Consider the following 22,123-nt stretch of genomic DNA (forward strand, 5'->3'; position numbering starts at 1 on the left):
AGATTGTTGTACATTGCCTGATGGCGTGCTAAATTCCTTATTTATTGTGTTTGTCTGACCTGCCAGGGACTGCAGATGCAAAGTAGACTTTTAGCTAATTCTAGAATATTTACATTTATCCACTGTCCCTTTTAAATAAATAAACTATTGTCCTGTTGATGACCCAGTTTTATCCAGGCTTTAGCTGTCAAACAGATGGCCTCACATGTGACTCTAGAACACTTTTGTATGCAGAGGAGTTTATGCTCCACTCAGTGACTGCAAGGTGCCCAAATCATCATCCCTTCACCAGCAAGCTGACAGTTGGTCTGAGGTGTTTGTGCTTTTTGGTTTTCTCCAAAGGTGCTGCTGTGCACTCTCGACAAACATCTCCACTTTGGTCTCGTTATTCCAGAAATCTTGTGGTTTGTTCAGATGTATCTAGGGATGGGAATCAAGAACCGGTGCTTGTAGAGAGCCAGTTCCCAGTAGTTCTATTCGTTGGAAGTGTTAGCCTGCCTGCCTATCTATCCTGCTTATTGATTCCACTTGCACATGCACTACAATCAGCTGAATTAAGTGTGCAAAGTCACAGCAACAGTTGCTTTTTCACAACAACAGGTCATTTTACAGAGAAACCAGAAAGTAATGTAACAAGAATTAATGAATTACTTTCTCCTGGGAGTACTTAAGTAACATAATCCATTACTTTTAAGAAAGTAAGTAGTAGAACACTTTCTTGTTAAGCGAGACCTGCCCTCCGCTGGGAGATTGCACAATGATAAATTTACAAAAGAAAGAGCAGCTCATGAATTAACAGGCTTATGTCTTCTTCTTTTACTCTAATTGACGGGGAATGACAGATTCCCAGGAGAGTGTTATAAGTAGTGAGGGAAGAATTGGTACCATTATTGCAAAAGATTTTTAATTATACTTCAAAACAAAGAGTCCATACCCCCAGAGTGAGGCAGTCATTTTGGTTATTCCCAAGAGCTGGTCTAAACAGAGTCTGTGTGTGAGTACCCTGAGTGATGGGAGTTATTCAGACCATGGCCCAGATTTGTAGGCAGGGTTTGGGTGTGGGGTGCTAATGTTTGTTAACTGTCCAAGTGGCCCAGGAGAAGAAGCTGTTTGTGAGGCTATAGTTGTGTAGTCATTGAGGCTGTCTATTCTAGTCTTTTTGTTGTTGGGAGTGATGCTGGAGGCCTTCAGACAGGTGGGAATGGTGGCGTGAGTCAGGGAGAGGTTGAACAACCTGGTGAGGATCCCTGCCAGTTGGTCCCACAGACCAAAGTCTGTGGGACCAACTGGCAGGGATCCTATAGCATACCAATGTGTGCCGCATATTGACCAGTCAGTGTAACGAGCCAGGATTTAAAAAAATATACACAAATATACCATTCTAACAAAAAGATTGGAGGAAGTGATGCCCTTTTTAATTGATGAGGATCAATCCGCATTTAGAGCTCAATGTTATTACAATAAGGGAAACGGAGTATAACATTTTTCTTCAGGCAGACAATACCATGATCAGAATTCAGAACGAGGAGTTTCTAGATTAATTAACTTGTTGCAGATGCAGGGTATACTCTTAATATTAATGTTTAAACTTCCCCTAGTCTCTCAAGCTATGAAATACTAGGAGACCTTGGGAGCTACTTCTATATGTTATTTGGGTATAAGATTATGAATGTAGTAAATTTCTATTGAAAATTATGCACATATCAATAAAAAGAGAAACAAGGCTCTTGATAGATGGGCTCTCCTGCCATTAGAACTTGAGCAGAATAATGGTGGGAAAAACTAATATCTTGCCCAGACTGCTCTGTTTGTTCTAGTTTTGCTTATCCACATCCGTGATTACCAGTTTAGAGAATGAGACAAAGTGATAAATAGATTTATTTGGAAAGGTAAATTTCCTGGCGTGAATTATAAGCTCTCCAGTATGACACAATGAGGGAGGGATGGGCTTACCAAAGACTATTATTTATCAGCACACATAAAACTGTTATACTTTGATGGAGTCAGAAAACAGGAAACTCATAGAGCTGTCTTTATTAGGCAGGCCACTGCAGATGTTCACACAGTGGCCTTTCTAATAAAGACAGACTTTATATATTATCAATACTAAAATCATCTCAGACAGATGTGAAGTTCCTCATCAAGATTTCTTCTTATATCGCCAATTCAGACATTACTTTGAAAAGAGTATCAAAGGACTCATATGAAGTATATCAACTATTACATTATTACATAGATGGCTTCTTTCACTCCTCTTCGAGTGACCCACACCTGTTTTCACACCTTAACTCATGTGATTAATCAGAAGATCAATAGCGGGTCAAAGACATGAAAGGACGCTCCCAATCTGTCACGCTGGAAAGATTCATCACAGGGCCTTTCTTGCCATGTAAAAGTCTTCTAAATGCTTGACATGAAGATAAAACTAAGTCTGTCAATTCAAAAGCACAAGAAATAAAAGTTTTACTTCTTTCATAATGGTAAGATAAAAAAAAAAAAAAAACATCCCATTCTCTGTTTGTTTTCTCTTCCTCCTCACCCCCAAACTGGTCACTTCTGGGATCTTCTGTTCATGAAAAGAGATTTCCTTCTCACCACGGTCTCCCTCTCTCTTCTCACCATCCTCATAGGGGATTGTTGGGGTTTCTGTCTAATCCAGTCTTGATCTCACAGTTCAAAGTGGCCTGACATTCAATATTTTGGTGCTATATAAAACTGAGCTCAAATAGATGGGCAGAGAGCAAAGAAAAGACATCAGTTAAAATCTGGCTTTGCACAGTTTTGCCTGTTTTGGTACTTCCTCATTCAGCATGTGTCTGTATGCTTTCTAAACTAGTTTGCATGGAAGCGATATTCACATAACTTTCTTGCATATTGGTATGGTGCAGGCTTCTGTTGAAACAGCTTAAATCCACTGTTTTTTCACATTTCACACCCTGAATTATAACAACAAGATTTTCTTAAAAACGTAAAACTGAAATATAATAATCTCTGACCTTCAGCTTTCTCAGAACTGCAGTGCCACGGTTTTCTCCAGACATGGCACACAAAGTGAAGGCCAAATAATTAAATTCCTGGCCATTTTAAGTCTTTCAGCAGTTTTCAGTCATTTCAAGTCTCCTTTTTTCCTCCTTTTCAAACTTTAAACACAAGGCACACAACACCTTGCGAAGGCAATCATGCTCACATCCCATGTCTCAAATTTTGCACTAAAATCTCATCAGACAGGCTGTGAGAAGATTTGATCAGACTGACAAACTGAACTAAAAACATTTCCTGTATACATTGATTTTCTTTCAGGTGAAGTTGAGAGTATATAATGATGTTTCAGTTAGCTCCCACTTTATTCTAAAAATGTAGCTTTTGTTATGCTAGTGAATTTAAAATGTTAGCACATTTAGTTCAGTTTTAGTCAACTAGAAGTCAACTGATACTTCTTGTTAAATTGACCCCAAGGCATCTTCTACCATCCACCATGACTTAAGGGGTCCCCCTGCTGGTAGATAAATACAAAGCCGTTACTGGCAAAGGGAGTTAAAACTCAGAACCTTGTTGCTGGAGTATTGAGATGGTAGTGCTAACTGCCGCCATCCATTTATCAGTGAAAGTAAATTTTGAAAGTAATCTTTTAGTTGGATGTTTGAGTTACAATCCTACCCCAGTGTTTCTTTGTGCTACAGTGAACTACTTAATAAAAAGAAATCGCTGAATTAATTTCATAAGCAAAAATTTGCAATAAAAAGTCAGAAGACTACAGCTTAAAAACAAAAGTTTTACATGCAACACAAATCTTTGAAATTCAAATCTTCTACTTTACTCTGAATTTAAAATTCACTTTTCTCATTAACACTTTTTTTCCCTTGTGCTAATTTACTTAAAGTTAAAAGAACTCAATGGATTTATTTAGTCTGTCAAACATTATCATCACTGACACACTGCAGGCAGTCACTGTTTCACAAGAAGTGAACAGGAAGGGTGTAAATCTGTCGGCTTCATGGTTTAGGCTGTTTTAATTTGACCAGAGAGAATCCAGCTCCCCCAGGCCTGTTCCCAGTAAGCCCTATTCATGAGTCCCTCTATGTAGACACTACTTACCACCTTTGGAAATATAATGAATCTTTCTAAGGGATCTGCTCAAGCTCACTTTGTAAACTGCATATCAGACACAGAAAGCCATGTGGGTCTGTGTAGAAATATATTTTGCCAGAGGAATGCTACACACTTGATACAGTCTGTCCTACTTTTGGCTTCATTCCAACCACAGTAATTACAGACAGTGCAACAGGAAACAGAGAGAGATAATGTGCAGCGCGACAGACGTAATGATCTGGTGGTAAGAGTAAACAGTATCAGGTCAGTGCAGTTTGCAGAGATAAACACATTCAGCACCTTGCATATAATTTCAGTCATGCAAAACACATACAACCAGCAGCTTACGCAGACATGCAGATCACATCATGAAAACACGAGTGATTAAAAAGAACAGATGACGAGTAAGTCGAGTAACACTAAGATGTGGTCCAAAAAGGCAAAAAACAAAAAGAAACAGAGAAAGCAAACTGGAAGAAGTGAGAAGCAGACAAAAAGAAAAAAAACCCACTGAGCTGAGATGTTAGTATTTCATCTTTAGAAAGAAATGTTTCCTGAAAAAGATAATATTTCCAAATAGGAGATTTTATTTACTGTAGGTGTATAAATGCATGCAGCTCTATCTTCAACATAGCATGGGACGCTGGCATCCCGTTTGAAATGGCACAAACATGTTGAGAGAAATCAAAAAGCTGGAGATGCAATGCTTACATGCAAACAGAAGCACATCTTCATTACATGCAGACTCTGGGACACACTATACATGTATACTCATGACAATCATTATTATTACCACAGTTACTTAGTTTGTGTGCAGAGTTCTTATGAGAAATGAGAGAGATTAAAAAACATGAACAGCTTCGTCTTGTCTTTTAAAAGATTTAGAAAATCAGTGTCCTTCCTCAGTAACAAAAAGAAAACACTTAACAGTTACAACTTCTCATAATAATTAAAATTTACAAGAAACATATAAACAAGATAGTTTACATTGTTTACAGCTAGCTCAGGTTTGTCCTCCGGCGTTTGCTGGGGCTCTGCCCGGGGTCAACTTTCAGCTCGTGATACTGCATCTGTCCATCAACACAAACAGATAATACTGTGACAACAGACAGACTCCAGCTCTGGTTCATACAGTATAGAATCTACCTAGAGCAGCACCAGTGACCTAATCTAACAACACAGGCCCAGCTTCACTTTCTTACAGAGAAAACACTGAGCTTTCTCTCTGGAAACAGCGTGAAGGGGAAATGCGCAGTCAGAGGTTGAGGGCAGCTGGGCAGGATCAGGAAATTCATTCTCTGAATGATTCCTAAGAGCTTAGATGGAGCACAAGAAAATCCAGGAAAGTCTCCTTCTGAAAAACCACCACATAAACCTGAAACCTGTATCTAACCACATCTGTACAAACGACCACAGAATATAAATTACTGATGTGCTTTTAATCAGGTCTCATGTTATCTGCTGCGTGATACCTGTAGGTGTTTATTAAAGCCACACACAACACTAATGCTCAGGCAGCTGTCGACAGCAAACAGGACTATGTGCTTCATCTATCATATAAATGTGACTTTAAAATGCTTTTCTATGACTTTAATGAAAATGCAAACACAGTAAATGACAGCTGTGTGATTCACTTAAATACTGTTCTTCCAATATGTTGAAAAGGAAACATTTCCAGTATTAACTGTGTCCATGCAGTACACTGACTGAGAACTCAGGGACTGAGGCGTGAATGCCTCGTGAATGACAGCCGCTGTAGCCTGAGGATTCGTTTTGTGAAACATCCTGTTCTGAAGTTCTCCTACATACGATGTACCTCTATTTACATGCTTTCTTCATGGATTACAAAATTACCCACCACTTGAACATCAGAGGGGACTCTGGAAAGGAAGTCAAGAAGCTCGTTGTTGTCGATCATGTATGGATCACGAAGTTTCTTGGTGAACTTATTCACACCTGCAGAAAAAACAACTGTTTGAGGACTAGCAGAGACCAAGCAGTCCAAGCTGAGACTGAGTCACCATGGTTCATTACATGATATAAATACAACAACACTAAGGCAAGATCTACAAGATCTTTTTGGTAACCATCAAATCAAGTTGCTTTGATAAAGTCCCATGTAAAAATGCTCATTTGCACTATGAATTAAGATGGTTGCAGCCTGGTATTTTAAAGAATGCCATAACTAATATAGTTTTTATTCTATTACTGTGTTACCTGGCAATAAGTAGCAGGTTTCTCTTCCAGGAAACTGCTTGCTTTAAAAGCTAACTCTACTCTCACAAATATGGTCCAAAAACCAACATGGTGAGCATAAATCATTTAGAACATAGAGCCCAGAAGATAGAAACAGGTGGATGTTTATCTAATTGGATTCCCATTAGATTAGTGACAAGTTTACCCACAACCTTAAAAAATAAAAATAAAATATGAGCACTAAGTATTTCATTAAACATCTAGAAGGGCAGAGACCTCATCCCCCTAAAGCCAGGACCATATTTCATAATTTTGAGGTAAACGATCTGGAGCCTCACAAAAATGTAACTGAAACTCCCTTTCTCGTGCACCAGCTCTACACCAACATAGCGTAACATTTTTTTGTCTGTGTGTGTAGTCGTCTGTGTGTTGTGAAATCAAGACTCACCCCATGCAAGCACGAGGTATCGTAAAGGTATGAGGTAGAGAAGAAATGTGGCCAAACACAAGGCAGTGATTGCCAACCAGCTTAGAAAAGGCACGGTCCAGTTAAAAGTGCTGCGGGTAGAAAAGGACAAAAGAGCTCATTAAAAAAAAACATTCAACTGGATGTATGTGAAAAATCACAAGTCACACCTAACAGCTTCACAACAAACAGCTGCAAAAAGGAATCAGAGAGGAAACTTGTTAACCCAGAAAACATACTTCTTCACTCTCTCTCCAAAGGACGCCACCTCATCCAGAGCATTCTGAACACTGATAAACACGTCCTGAATGGCGTACAGTTTATCCATAAAGCCTTTGGGCTCTGAGTCCTGACAGGGACAGGAGAAACATCATGAATACATAGGCATCATAGGCATGACTGTCCAGATGGTGATTGTGAAGTAATCTTTCCGTGTGTTTGTGTAGGAAAACACATCTTGACTTTGGAAGCCTTATCTTGGTTTTGAGGAACCTGAGACAGCTAGCTAGTTGTTCTTTCTAAAATGTCAGTCAGCAGCATCTAAACCTTCAAAATAAAAGCCCTAAAGACCTTAAACTCTTTAAGGACTTGAACTTTGTAAGACTGTACACAAAAAAACTTTTTCTTAAATGTTTGAAACACTTGTACTACATAAATTTCTAACAAAGAGCTATTATTATTATTACGAGGTTAATGGTCACAAGAATGCCAGATGCTACTTTTGCATATTTGCCTTGTAATACTGAGCATGCAGATAGGCAGAAACACATTTTTATCTTTGAAGGCCTAAAAGGCAATCTGGGATAAGCCAAACACCTGTGTTCCTCTATTAAGAAGTCTCTTGGTTAATATTACATATTAATGTTTATAGTTTTAAAACATCATTACCTTTTCCTCTTTATCATCTTCATCAACTTCCCATTCAAACATGCCATCCATGGACTACAACAGAAAATGAAGCGATTATAACGTTGTCTGAAAGAGGAGCGCTTATAGAAGGCCTGCGTTTTACTTGTTTTCTCACCACATCAGCTCCATCCCTGCTGGAGCAGAAGAAGTAGTTCCACACAAGTAGAAGCAGCAAGGCTAGTGGCAGCATGTAGAGCTCAAAATTCCACACCACCACCACAAACAGCTAATAGAAAGCAAAACAACATGACACTCAGTAGATCATTCATCGGTCATGTGTACAGGGATGTGTGTGTGTGCATTAGTGCCTTTCATACCACAAAGGAGACAATGCTTCTCTGTGCAGACTCCCATTCAAAGCAGCTGTTGATGAAACTTCCCCAGCTAATCAGCACCATAATGCAGCGCTTGACTCTGTTGAAGTTCTGCTGGAGCAACTGAAAGACACAAAGATGTTTCTAAACATTTCAGTTGTTACATGACCTAAGCTGTTCCCCCGAGGATGTATGCTTGGACCACTCGTGTTCATCATTTACATACTGTCACAGATAATCCTCAACCATGGCTTAACTTCCTCTTCTGTGCAGACGATTAGCAGCTCTATATAACTACCAAACGCTCTGCCTAGCAACCCCCTTGATCCCTCTTCACTTATTAAATGTCCTTAGGATGTAAACACCAACAATATAGAGCTCCTGGTTGTGGCAATGCTTCAGAATTAGATTTACCTCTTCTAGTTCGTCTAGTTAAAGGCTACGTCTATGGTTACCAACAATGGTCCACACTCTGAGCATCATCCTGGAGTGCTCTTGTGACCAACATAACAATATAGAATAGAAAAGAAATATGCGTTATTGTCCCTCATTGGGGAAATTCAGAAATTCAGCAAAGAGACAGGCAGACGGAGCACGCAAAATCACACAAAGATTAATTTAAAAAAAAAACAAGAAACAAGAGACTGTACGGAGCAAATTTACAACATAAAAAAATACTGTACAGCTATTAAAAATAGCATATTCAGATTCAAAGAAATATGCAGCTGATTAGGATAATTAAAAAAATGTACAAATATATTATATATTACACAATTTCCTTAGGGATTATTAAAGTATTCTGATTCTGATATAGATACAAATATATACTTTTAGCACATAGTTGGCCTTCACTTTCCTTTCACATTGTCCTTTCTACTGGAAGTCCTGACAGTCCCAGTGACTCTGCAGTCATGGTTCACAAACACTCACATATGAAGTCCTGTATCTAGACTGGCTCCCACTAAAGTATCACAAAGACACAAGATCACAACAAAGTCTCTCTCCTCCTCACTCAACATCTCTTGAACCTTGTTCATTTCTACATCCTTCCCCCCCAACCCAAACTAACCTAAACATTGGGAAAATGACAGATCCCTTGGCACTTTGGAAAGTTTTCCTCTTAACACCAGAAATCTTGAAATCTATGACCCTTTTCAGAACCTTTACTCATATTTGTATTGTACTGGCTGGTTGTTTTTTAGTCTCAAGTTATAGAAGAATGATAAGTTTTGTCACCGGTTTGAAAAAACATCAGCAGGAAATACTGATACATACTTGCTTGGAGACTTTTGGTTCTTCTTCAATATATTTCTGTTCTGCAGGAACCACAGTCCTCAAAGCAGCTTTAACCTTAAAAAAGAGAAACACACAATACGGTCTGGCATAACATTTTCTATCTGGTCCAGGAGTTTGTAAAAAGTGGATGTACGTATTGTAGAGGTTTTACATTTTTATTGATTACATTTAGAAGCCAAAAACCTTCTTGACATAAATGTCCTGAAGAACTATGTAAAACCACAACAAAAGCCAGCCTAAAGTCTTGCTTTGCTTAGTTCTAAAATGAGCATTCACAGCACAGCGTGACTCTCACAGCGTTGTAGATGACATCAATCTCTAGGTAGATGCACCCTTTGGTCGGTGCTGTCAGCTCCTTATTTTTCAACAGGTATCCCTTCTGCTCGCCATTACGAACCTAAAACACAAAAACATAATTGGGTTTGGCTTTAGTTACTTTAACTGGTTATCGATTGTGGGGGTTTGTCTGTATTAATGTAGTCGCTTTACCTTACAATACAAAGCGCCTTAAAGCGACTTTTGTTGTGATTTGGTGCTATATAAATAAAAGTGAATTGAAACTGAACTGATTCTCTGTGATTCAAAAAGACTTTTACATGCTCAGTGGATGCATGTAAGACCAATCTAATGGGCATTCTCTGTTTTTTTAAGCACCTTGTAAGCTTTCAGTTTTCATGCTGCTATTCAAGGTACTACAAGCAATAATAACAGTCCAGCTACACACATGACATTTTGATCATTTGAGTTTCTGAATAAGTTTAGTATACTAAACATCCGCAAAATAGCTACTACAAGAATGAACTCTTTTTCTTTTCAAAGCCTGTCTGGGTTTGTTTTATATCTTAAAGATAGGAGCATCGTAACGTTGGTACTTGTGCCAACTCAGCCAGCTGTAGCTTATTGCTGTTCTCTAAGTCTCAGAGTTTCTGTGTTGATGGCTTCTTAACCCCTTTAATGAAATGATCAAACACATAATATGGCTTGCTATGTGGTGCTACCACTCTAAGAACTGTGTGCTATAGATTTGGAGAAATTCCAATATTTTCTTTGTCTGAATCGTTTGCACAATTTGCCTAGTGTCTGTTCATTACACCCATACAGCTGGATGCAACTCAACAACCAAACATGTTAGCACTTTACACACATACACATCGTGTGTCTTTCATATACTTTTATTACACTCACATTCAATAATGGAATTGCCACTTTTCCCAGGAAGTCTGCACTCCTGTCTCTGTCTTCATCAAACACTGTCACCTCCAACACAGAGTGAATGTCTTTGACATTACTGAGGAAAAAGGGGAAAAGTATGGTAAATGGACTGGTTCTTATATAGTGCTTTTCTACTCTAACTCAGCACTCAAAGCCCTTTATACAACTTGGCTCATTCACCCATTCATACACGCACTTTTTTCTATGCTCTTACTATGTAAGTGCTTTCTATCTAACATTCACACACATTCATATAGAGACAGATGCATCAGACAGCATCTTGGGGTTAGTATCTTGCCCAAGGATATTTGGCATGTAGATGGGGAAGAGAAAGACGGAACAGTTCATATGTGGAAATGTATTCAATATTTGGGAAGTGGCATCCCCTGCAGCTTAAGAAAAACTATCTATGAACACTATAACTTTTCTTGAAATTAATAAACCCATCCTTCACCCTTAATATAATGCTGTGTACCACAGCTTTGATCCTGATGTCAACTGTGAGTACGCTAAAACAAAAAGTTATCTAAGAGCTCTGTCAGAATGAAAGACAACAAGGCCAGAGGAAATGGCTGACGTCCTGTTGATTGATGTGTCTGACTGAAAATCAGATTTTGTTTTGTTTCTGATTGGCTACAGGAGGCTTTCAAAAGCAGCGCTAGTTCCACTTCTATTGGCATCCACCTCAGAAATCACCAGTCGGTTTGGCTCTACTTCATACATCGCTCGTGGAGAAGCTCATACAGAGATACTCATTCTTAGGGCTGGGTATCGGCTCTGATTTCTATAACTGATGGCCAATGCGATTCAATTCAGTTAGATTCAGTTTTGACTCAGACAGTCAAAAATATTATAATTTGATTATTTATCAGCACATATCCATATTTTATATCTATGTATAAAAACAAAGCTGACACTTATGAGACTTCCACAGAGGCGTAAGCATCACAGCAGATGCCTTTGTGTCGAAGTAACTGAGGATAAAACACAAAAACATAAAGGAGATTTTCCTGGCCTGGCTTGTTATAGCAGATAACCCCGTTAAAAATATTCTGCAGTAGATCATGTGGAGCAGGGAAATTATTTTACTGCTATTGTTAAATAATTGTCATCATTACCATTGCATTAATAATATAATCTGGAGTTTATATTGCATTCAGGGGTTGAACAGTGTGTGTCTTTCAGAAAGGCTAAAAAGTCACAGGCTGACAGGAAACAGGCTTGCAGAGAGTTGCAGAAGCAGGAAGTTATTTTGAGCAGCAGGCTAAGACGAGGCTTTAACAATGTAACAGACAGCTTTAAGAAGGCCTTAAGCAGTTATGACTATTTTATACACAATGCATATCTGTGCTTATTAAAGAGTTGGAGCTCGGTCAATTAATTGGGGGTCGGAAGCTTTGTTCGGCGCGATGTTCGGACAATCTATTGTGCAAGTGACTTGGAGCCATAGAAGGAATTGCAATACATGCTTACAAAACACTTATATATCAGATCATTTTATATTAAGCTTTTAAGTAGAGGTTCTTGGTTAAAACATTTATTTAGTAGAAGACATACACATAGTCTCAGTGAGCCTCTGGTCTAGTGAAAGCTCAGAAGTGCAACAGGTGAATTGAGAAAGAGCATTTGAGGACGAGACACAATTTTGAACCTTAACAATCAAAAACAGAGAAAAACCATGAATCAATATATGAACATTACCTGATGCTGGTTACAAGTTACAGAGGTTTTATTAGAGACACAGCCTAGCATTTTGTAGTTTGGCATGATTTGTAAAAGTTTACATTTCTTTGGTATTAAACAGCAGAAATTAGGCTTTCTTATTGGAGGTCATTTTTTTAAAAAAGGGAAAAAAACAAAACTGGGGCCGACAGCACTGAACACAACGGGAAACTGGTGCGTAATAAACAAGCGAATAATGCAGAAAATAGAGATTTTTTATGGTAAACTGGTAAATTCACGACAATGTTTTTTTGTGAAGCGCAGTTTTGACCTTCTTTTGCTGCTGGTTCAGTGAATTGGGTGGGAGTGACGAAACCTGCAGCATCAGAATCTGTGAGATGCCTCTTTCAGCACGCTATGGTGTGTCTGTGTACGTGCCACCATATTAACATGGGGATTCACACTTTGTGTTTCCATCTTTGTGCTGAATCTGCTTACTGGCTCTTTAATCATTTGCTGTTTTAGCTGTTTGGTGGTTGTTGAAATGATTTCCTGAGCTTTAACCTGAGATTCTGGCTTTACTGGCAAAATTACATTCATATTTAAAAATCACATTCTTCAAATTAAAATCGATTTGAGTCGATTTTTTAAACCCACCCCTCCTCATTCTACTCATCCATAAACTTTTTCCTCTGACAGCCAAGAAGGCTATATATGTATCACAAAAAGCATCCAACTCAATAATCATCATCTGTGTCACCTGCTTTTTAATGAGCTTGATTTGTTAACAGCTTATCTGCACTGAGCAAAGATTCATGAAGTCACAAAATTGCCGTGAAGTCACTAAGGCTTCAGTAACAGCTAAAGGTCCAGGTTCTTCTACTACCTAATTTAGTAGCAACACACAGAACAGTTACTAGAAAACCATAACCAATAAAATACAGCAAAGTGGCAATTTTCATGCATATATATTTTTAATACAAGGAGTTGAAACAAAGGAAATGGTTTGCTTTTTTCCTGGTTTTCACTGATAAATGTCAACTCACAAGGTGAAGACTTTGTTCCACTCTGGATTGAGGTTCTTGTAAACGGTGTGTGTCTGCAGCCTGTCATTGTTCAGCTCCAGCACACAGAAAGGGTCACTTTTACCTGAGCGACCAATCAAGATAATGATAATGGATGAATCACAGTAAGAATGAAGAATAATGCAAAGTATTATGAGCAAGCAAAGGCAAGAAATCAGAGTCATTTTTTCATTTACCGGTTACATCTGCAACCATGAGACCTTCTGCTCTCATCACCTTCACCTGTACTATGCCCACATCTTTTAAGTTAAAGAATGACTTCGTCACACCCTGCACAAGAAAATTGAGCACAACAGTGTAATATGTGTGTTAAGATGGTGTAGTTATTTCATCTGAGTTGCCCTCAGCGTGCTGCTTACATATCGTTGGAGTATCTCTCTACGCTCCTGTGGGTCATCTAGCGGGGTCACAGAGAGGTCGGCGATAGAGACAGCAGCCGAAGCGGTTAGTGTGACCAGCAGCACAACAAAGCCTTGAGACTCCTCTAGTGGCAGCTCCAGGTGATGCGTCTGCTCCTTAGCAAGAGTGGAGAGGTCCAACTGGCAGCTGAACCACATTCAAAACAAAACACACCGAGCTAATGAGCTGAACATTTAAGTAAAAATGAAGTTTGAACCAAAAACTGTTGCTATCTATCTATCTATCTATCTATCTATCTATCTATCTATCTATCTATCTATCTATCTATCTATCTATCTATCTATCTATCTATCTATCAACACACAGACAGACAAACAGACAGATTGGGGGGCATTGCCCCCGAGTGCTCCGATCAGCACAGGTACCACTGTCACTGACCACTTCCTTCACCCCTTGGTATTTCTCAACATTGTAATGTTCCTATGCCTGATGTTGCTCTCACTTGGTATAGTTACATGTATCTTCCTTATCTGATTCTCCACCACAAACATGTCCAGTTGGTTAGCCATCACCATCTGCATCTGAAAGCTCGGACATTCTCAACCACCCTAGGAGGCGTGTCCTGCTTTGACCTCTGGTAGGATTTCTTGATATCAGCCTCTTCTTCTGTCTGTCAGTGGTACATGGTTCTTTCTCTTTTCCTGTTCTTTCTCAGGTTTCTGATACCTGAGGTATTCACTAAGCACATGATCATTTGTGGCCATCATCCTGATGTATTCATGGATTTTTGCTGTTTTATCTGCTGGACTTGGGGTGAAACCCTTCATGCATGGTAAGGAGCTTCCTTGTCTTGATGTCAGTGGTTTCCCTCTCCTCCTTTGGCGGCCTTATTAACCCAGCAGGGTATCTGATGACTGGCAGGGCGTAAGTGCTGATTGTCTGGATCTTGTCCTACCGATTCAGCTGACTCCTCAGGACTTGCCTTACTCTCTGGAGGTGTTTGGTGGTTGAGTTTTTCCTAGCAGTCTCTTCATGGTTCCCATTTGCCTTTGAGCTTCCAGTATCAGTATCTCGTTCGTTCCTGTGATACAGCTTGATGTCATCCATGTAGAGGAGGTGACTAATGACTCCTCTTTTCTGTAGCAGTATCCATAGTTAGGCTTGCTGATGTTCTGGCTGAGAGGGTTTAGGCCTATGCAGAACAGCAGTGGGGACAGAGCATCTTCTTGGTAAATCCCACACTTGATGGTGACTTGGTTTGGTTTGAAGTTGAACTCTAGTATTGTTCACCACATCCTCGTTGAATGCTCTTAGGGTCCTGTTGATCTTGAATAGTTCTAGGCATTCCAGGATCCATGTGTTAAGCACTGACACATGGGTAAAATAAAATCCACTTTCAAACTGAGAGAAATTACATTACACTTAAACACTAGCATTTGTGAAATGTCAAATGTTCAACATGAATTAGAAATCAAAATCCTTTCTCCCAATAAAATAATAGCACACATTTCTGAAGCTTGTGTCCAAGAATAAGAACACAGAGAGAACATTAAACACCACCTAACTAATGCCACCTCACTAACACCTATTAAAAGACAGTTTTTTCTCCATCACTTTTGCCATCTGTTTTCTCCTAGGGGACTGTTGGCTTGTTAGGTTTCTGTCTGCAATAATATAGGGTATTTACTTTGATAACGCTATATAAATAAAGTTGAATTCACACAGAAATCACCCAAACATAAGTAGAGACTGACCGCCCAATGAAATCGTCCCTTCTTCCAGTGTCTTTGTCCCACACCGTGATCTCTAGCACCCCACCTGTCTCTTCATACAGATGCAGGTCAAACTGCTCCCTCCACTGTGGGCTCAGGGTCTTTGGCACTGTCTAGACACACACACACAAATACTGACACATCTCCTCATTTGAAAGAGCTGGGCTTCAAACATGAAAGTATGACCTTAGTTGCACATGCTGTACCTTGCTCTTGTATTTCTGGGGCCCGAGTCTGAACTTGACATATGGGTCACTCAGACCGTTGGGATCCATGGGCATGAGGTTTCGACCCTCGATTAGTGCGATGCTGACTATCCCTCGCCAGAGCTGGGCTTTTCGATGTAGCTCTGACAGACGTATAGACTGCTGCTGCTGGGCCACACACACACACACATACACAACTTTATTTGCCACATAGTAACAACAAGAACACAATGCAGGGCTCTGTTGTTCCTGCTCTAAAAGATGATGATCAATCAAACCTCGAATCATGTTGCTCTAAGGTAAATACAAAAATTTAAAAAACTGCCAGAATAGAGGTAAAGTAGATAAGTCGATAAAGTCCAACAGCCTTGGGATTGGAGAAAAATAGATATTTATTTAAGATTTTTGTATGTTATCAGGCCATACATAAAGGATCCATAAAGTGAATTTCTTGAAAACTGACTCTGTTTTTTAATTCACTTTATGAACATTTTATTGCACAATTAGAATATTTTAGTGCTGCAGTAGCAAAATAAAATTTTGTGTTCAGCACATGTGCTTTTTATGTCTTTACTACACAAGTTTACTCAGCTGAGTTCAAACCCAATAGAGAAATGCAGAAATGTTTTCTCTGAGCAGATCCTTTTGTTTATGTCAGGAGGACAAACTGCTGGACATACTCATGTCAGGTACTTCTAGTAACACCTTTCTACTGAATTTGAGCAGTTAAAGCACTTTCTATTACAAATCCCATTCCACCAATCAAGAACACACATTCATACAGGCCTTTTATCTACATAAGCACTTTGTATTGCTTTCACACAAAATCCACCAACCTTTTAAATGGTAGATGATGCCAAAGGGGTTTGCATTTCCTTGATCTTGGGAAAATAATATTGTCCTCCTTATTTCTATATATAATATAGAAATATGGCTAAATAATGTAAAATAATACGATCATTTGAACTGAAAGTTATTCGATTCCTCTCATAAACCTCATAGGAGGCAGTTACTGTACAATGTCTAGACATTGCCTACGCCGGTATGCCATCTGTACAAACTGCCTTTCCACTCTTCCTGCTCACAAGTCTCTTCACATTCTTCAACTTTTCTTTGTTTGCTCCTTTTATGGGCATCTTTGATTAGTAAAGTTTATTCAAACAGGAGACAGAGCATTTATTGGGGACATGATTAAAGATTAGTAAATCATCCAACTTTTATTTGAAGAAGTAAGGAAGAGAATTAGCTTGGCCTGATAACACCATGTTAACATGGATGAAGAACAGAGCCCTGGTGGCAGATAGTGGGTGGAAATGACAGCACCAAGAGCAAAATATCTCTCGTGATAAAAATATGAACTCAGTAGGGGAAAAAAATCTCTGACACAAGATGGTAACAAGGCTGTCAAGGTAAAGACACAATAAAGTGAAGAGCAGAGTGATAAGCATAAAGCTGTAAGGACAGTTTAAGGAAAGCTGTTACTGCATGCACAGATGATGATGATGATGATGATGATGGGCATGGTGATTATTTACCTTAGTGGATCGTTTCCAGGACCTCCTGAGCAGCATAGTCTGAATATACATAAAAATGGATTATTTCTACTGACTTATGCAGGGTGGAAAAGTTGAATGGATAGCTGTAACTAAAGGGCTGCAAAGTGTGTCTGCATTTTTATTAAATAATATGAAAACAGCCAAAACCTCTTTCATTTAAATAGGGTACCATTGTGTTTAAGCCACTAGGGGAAGCTGTAGGATGGGGTTCTGTTAACTAAATGGGAAATAAAACTAAGGGGAGGTGTCCTGCTTCAATTAAGCTTTATAAATAAGGCACCAAAAAAAGAGTCTACCAAAAAAAAAAGATCTTCACCAGAACTGAGCATTCATTATCTCAGCCTCAGCAGTGTGCCAATTAGAGCCAATGAGACTTTGAGTGTCATGGTTTTCTGTCTGTTGTTGTTTGTTGTCTTCCTTTCTCTCCGTCTCCCTCCAACTCTCTTTTTACTGCTGTTTCTCTGTATCTGTATCTCTGGCTGCAGCTGGAGAACCAATTCAGACTTGGCCTATTATGAATTTATGTGTTGAATTAAACATGAACAAGATGTGCTGTTTTTAATATCTCAGAGCTGAGGATACAGTTGGAAACCATCTCTTCATGCAGCTCCATTTAACTGAGCAGAAACTATAATCACAGCTAAGCAGACCAAAATAAATAGAATTACTGAGTTTATTCAATACAGTGCAGTCTATGTCTGCTGTATGCAGCTGTTTAAAGAGTTCTCTCCAAAGCCATCCTACTACACTTCTTTGTATTGGATTATGTTAAAGGTTAGCCCTGTCAAGTTGAGCAACTTGATTCATTTCATATCAAGTATTATAGGGCAAGGTTTTGTTTGCAGAGTTGGACAGTATAGCAATGTTAGGAAGTCAGTACAGAAAGAGAAAACAATATGTTATTATCGTGTTATAATCATATTATACACTGCTTTTCTGAAACACAAGTAATATATAAAGATGAATGTCAAGACAGCTCCACCTAATGTAATACAGAAATGGGCACTCGCATCTCACACGGCCGACCCGATTGCAGCAAGAGTCAACTAGTGCTGTGGACAACGTTTCACAAAGTTAAACTTTTGCTTTTTAGATAATACGGAATCCATTCATTGTGAAACATTGTGGGGCAATGTCACCACATTTTTGAAACATTTAAGGGAATTTTCATGAATAAAAACTGAGCTGGCTGCTGAGCGGAAAGACAAGCCTAGATGGGGATGCTGATATGTAACTCTAGCAACCGAACTGTGCAAAAATACCTCCCTTTAATTTGTTACATTTTGTTTGCAATGATCTCTGTTCTACAGCTTTCTGGAGGTCTTTCAAAGTTTTTCACTGATTTTGGCTACATTTTCACAAACTTTCTTCTTTGTTCTTTAATTGAATCTATGGAAATGCTAGATGTTGGGGTTTGGGGTTGAACTTCACCCAGATTTTGGGGATCTTGTAAATATTGATGAATTTTGATCCATCAGACACAATACTACCTGGAAAGCATCTAATCAGCAACACTTTTTTTTTCAGCACAGTAATTAACTAAAACACACTGCCAACACAGTGAGAGTTTACCTGGATGGGGAAAAAAAGACACACAGTGGTACACTATTACTCATGCACTGGTCTCCCCAGAGTCTGAACCTAAGCAGTATTGAAGTAGTATGGAATGATCCATATAGAAAACAGAAGAAAAGGCAGAAATATATAAAAAAGAAACGCCTTAAATGTCCTTCAAGAAGCCTGGAAAACTATGGCTTTCTGAAGGCTCCTTTCTGAAGAAAGCTGCCTCAGAGTTTATGCTGTGCTTTTATTTTATTTTATTAATTTTATTAATAAAATACATTTTCTTAATATTATTCTTATTCTTATTTCTTAATTATTAGTATTAATTTTAATCTAATATGTTTGCCCACTAACAATGAAAGGTCAGTCTATAATTTCAATGGTAGGTTTATTTGAACAGTGAGAGACAGAACAATAACAAAAAAATCCAGAAAAATTCATTTCCAAAAAGTTATAAATTAATTTGCATTTTCATGAAGGAAATAAGTATTTAAGGCCTCCCTATCAATCAGCAAGATTTCTGGCTCCCAGGTGTATTTTATAGAGGTAATGAGCTGATATTGGGAGCCTCAACTTGTTACCTGTATAAAAGACAGCTGTCCATAGAAGCAATCAATCTATCCAGATTCCAAACTCTGCACCACGGCCAAGACCAAAGAGTTTTCCAAGGATGTTAGGGTCAAGATAGTGGACCTACACAAGGCTGGAATGGGCTACAAGACCATCGCCAAGCAGCTGGGTGAGAAGGTGAAAACAATTGGTGTGATTATTCACAAATGGAAGAATCATAAAATAACTGCCAATCTCCCTCGGTCTGGAGTTTCAATGATAATGAGAACAGTGTGGAACCAGCCCAGAACTACTCAGGAGGAACTTGTCAATGATCTCAAAGCAGCTGGGACCATAGTTACCAACAGTTGGTAACACAGTATGCTGTGAAGGACTGAAATCCTGCACAGCCCGCAAGGGCACCATTTGAAGCTGCTACTGAACATCTCAATGATTCAGAGGAGGACTGGGTAAATGGTAAATGGCCTGCATTTGTATAGCACTTTACTCAATCCCTAAGGACCCCAAAGCGCTTTACACTACATCCAGTAATCCAGTGATTAGTGGCTGACCTGCTCTGCCACCTGAGCTACAGCCACCCGTGAAAGTGTTGTGGTCAGATGAGACCAAAATTGAGCTATTTAGCATCAGCTCAACTTGCCGTGTTTGAAGGAGGATGAATTGCTGCCTACGACTCCAAGAACACCGTTGTCACCGTCAAACATGAAGTTGAAAACATCATGCTTCGGGAGTTTTTCTGCCAAGGGGAGAGGACAAGTGCACTGCATCAAAGGGAGTATGGATGGGCCCATGTTCCGTCACATGTTGGGTGACAACCTTCTTCCCTCAGCCAGGGTATTAAAAATGTGTCATGGGTGGGTATTCCAGCATGACAATGATCCAAAACACATGGGCAAGCCAACATGGATTGGCTCAAGAAGAAGCATATTAAGGTCTTGGAGTGGCCTAGTCAGTCTCCAGGCCTTAATCCCATAGAAAATCTGTGGAGAGAGCTGAAGGTTTGAGTTGCCAAACATCAGCCATGAAACATTAATGACTTGGAGAGGATCTGCAAAGAGGAATGGGACAAAATGTGTGCAAAACTTGACCTACAAGATATGTCTGACATCTGTGATTGCCATCAAAGGTTTTGCCACCAAGTACTAAAGCTTTAAAGCAGAAATTTGCAAAGGGATCAAATACTTATTTCCTTCATGAAAATGCTAATTAATTTATAACTTTTTTGAAATGCATTTTTCTGGATTTTTTTTAATATATATTGTTTTGTCTCTCACTGTTCAAATAAACCTACCATTCTAAGGTATGGCTATTTGAGGTTTTAATCTTTTTTTCCTGACTGTATGTAGAAAGTGTCTGCAGTCCAAAAAAAGTAGTGGAGCAGCATGTAGCTAAGGAGATCATTATCGCCCTCAGGGATTGGTAGGCTCTAAAATCAGAGCACTGTAAATATTGAGTGATTATGTGGAAATAAATCACAGAACTCCATATGACTAGAAAAAACACAAAAAATTGTGTTTCAGTGGTGTTTCATTCATTTCGAGAGTTTTTGTCTTTCAGTGGAGTTTTTGGTGTCTCATCGAAACAACAACTGTGACAGTATTTATATGTCAGAAAATCAAGCCTACTTTGATGAGGCTCCACATATTTGCCTTACTATAGTCAGTTTTCTGATTATTGCGAGAGCCAATCAGCCTGCAAAGACTCATCCATAAAGTCGGATTAGGAACTAAGATATTTGTTCTCTATAATCCCAAGTGAAACAACCATATGTTTGTGGTGTTAAAAATGTTGAAATTTAACAGCCAGCAGATATATCAGAAAAGATGCTACCCGTTTGCAATTTGAGATTAAAAGTTTGCTTCAAAATAACGTTTATGTAAAGACCCAGGAAGAATTTCATCTTAGCCTTTTGATCACTGGTGCAGGAAAATATAGTAACAGTGTTTATAATTCATGCTGATTTTATTTTATTCATAAGGGGTGCTGAGAAAACATGAAGCCAAAAGATGAAGATAAAAAAATTGAGAAAATGCTTTGAGAAACCTGAAAGTAAACATCGAAAGCTACAAAGACAAACTGACTGCACAAAAGTTATTACTAGCCTATACAAGTCTGACAGATGACTCTACTGCATTGTGCTCTCTATCGTGACTCAAAGCAGCTACTCAACTAGAGGTGACCTAGGAAAGGGTCAATCAAGGTGAAACTATGGAAAAGCACTAAGAGCCTGATCACCACTACACTTACTTTATGCACATAATGTTTTAGTCCATACTTCTTAACCTCCATCTGCAGCAGGAAACATAGAGACCCATCTTTACTGAAGGACAACAAAACTAAAATCAACTTCAAAGTTGATTTTTTTCCTATACATGTGCAAACCTGGAAAGTAACTAAATGTTTTGGGTTTATTAATAATAACATAATTATTAGTAAGCTACTGTATGCCAATTTTTCAATTCAATTTTATTTATACAATGCAAAATCACAATAACAGTCGCCTAAAGGTGCTTATATTGTAAGGTAGACCCTACAATAACATACAGAGAAAAACCCAACAATCATATGGCCTCCTATGAGCAAGCACTTTGGCGACAGTGGGAAGGAAGAACTCCCTTTTAACAGGAAGAGATCTCCAGCAGAACCAGGCTCAGTGAGGGGCGACCATTTGCCGCAAACAGTTGGGGTGAGAGAAGGAAGACAGGACAAAAGACTTGCTGTGAAAGAAAGCGTTACTCTGAGACAGCATATTTCTAATTTTAGAGATTGTGCAAATGGAAGAAAGCAGTTCTACATATTTGTTTAATATGTGCATTGAAGGACATATTCTGGTCAATAATAACTTCAAGGTTCCTCACAGCGTTACT

The 22,123-nt window shown here is 38.9% G+C and overlaps 1 protein-coding gene across 5 annotated transcripts in view; it reads right to left on the minus strand.

Moving 5' to 3' along the window:
- Positions 1 to 4,178: 4,178 nt before the first annotated feature.
- The window catches only part of mctp1b (multiple C2 domains, transmembrane 1b), a 38,432-nt gene continuing 20,487 nt past the window's right edge, over positions 4,179 to 22,123 (minus strand). For 2 of the 5 annotated variants that reach the window (XM_085280615.1, XM_085280619.1), the window contains exons 6-22: positions 21,504 to 21,545; positions 17,103 to 17,141; positions 15,568 to 15,735; positions 15,344 to 15,474; positions 13,589 to 13,775; positions 13,406 to 13,499; positions 13,191 to 13,293; positions 10,456 to 10,558; positions 9,566 to 9,667; positions 9,250 to 9,324; positions 7,978 to 8,097; positions 7,776 to 7,886; positions 7,640 to 7,693; positions 6,991 to 7,100; positions 6,734 to 6,843; positions 5,948 to 6,045; positions 4,179 to 5,159 (exon numbers count right to left, since the gene is read on the minus strand). In XM_085280615.1, the coding sequence (XP_085136741.1) occupies positions 5,088 to 5,159; positions 5,948 to 6,045; positions 6,734 to 6,843; positions 6,991 to 7,100; positions 7,640 to 7,693; positions 7,776 to 7,886; positions 7,978 to 8,097; positions 9,250 to 9,324; positions 9,566 to 9,667; positions 10,456 to 10,558; positions 13,191 to 13,293; positions 13,406 to 13,499; positions 13,589 to 13,775; positions 15,344 to 15,474; positions 15,568 to 15,735; positions 17,103 to 17,141; positions 21,504 to 21,545 (1,719 nt within the window). In that variant the 3' untranslated portion in view covers positions 4,179 to 5,087. The remainder of the gene's footprint in view (positions 5,160 to 5,947; positions 6,046 to 6,733; positions 6,844 to 6,990; positions 7,101 to 7,639; positions 7,694 to 7,775; positions 7,887 to 7,977; positions 8,098 to 9,249; positions 9,325 to 9,565; positions 9,668 to 10,455; positions 10,559 to 13,190; positions 13,294 to 13,405; positions 13,500 to 13,588; positions 13,776 to 15,343; positions 15,475 to 15,567; positions 15,736 to 17,102; positions 17,142 to 21,503; positions 21,546 to 22,123) is intronic. The other 3 variants (XM_085280616.1, XM_085280618.1, XM_085280617.1) reach the window with 3 other exon arrangements.

Source organism: Mchenga conophoros, linkage group LG7 (genome assembly GCF_057382185.1).
Source record: "Mchenga conophoros isolate Kocher_MC1m ecotype Shallow Benthic linkage group LG7, M_conophoros_male_GT1.1, whole genome shotgun sequence".
NCBI lineage: Eukaryota > Metazoa > Chordata > Actinopteri > Cichliformes > Cichlidae > Mchenga > Mchenga conophoros.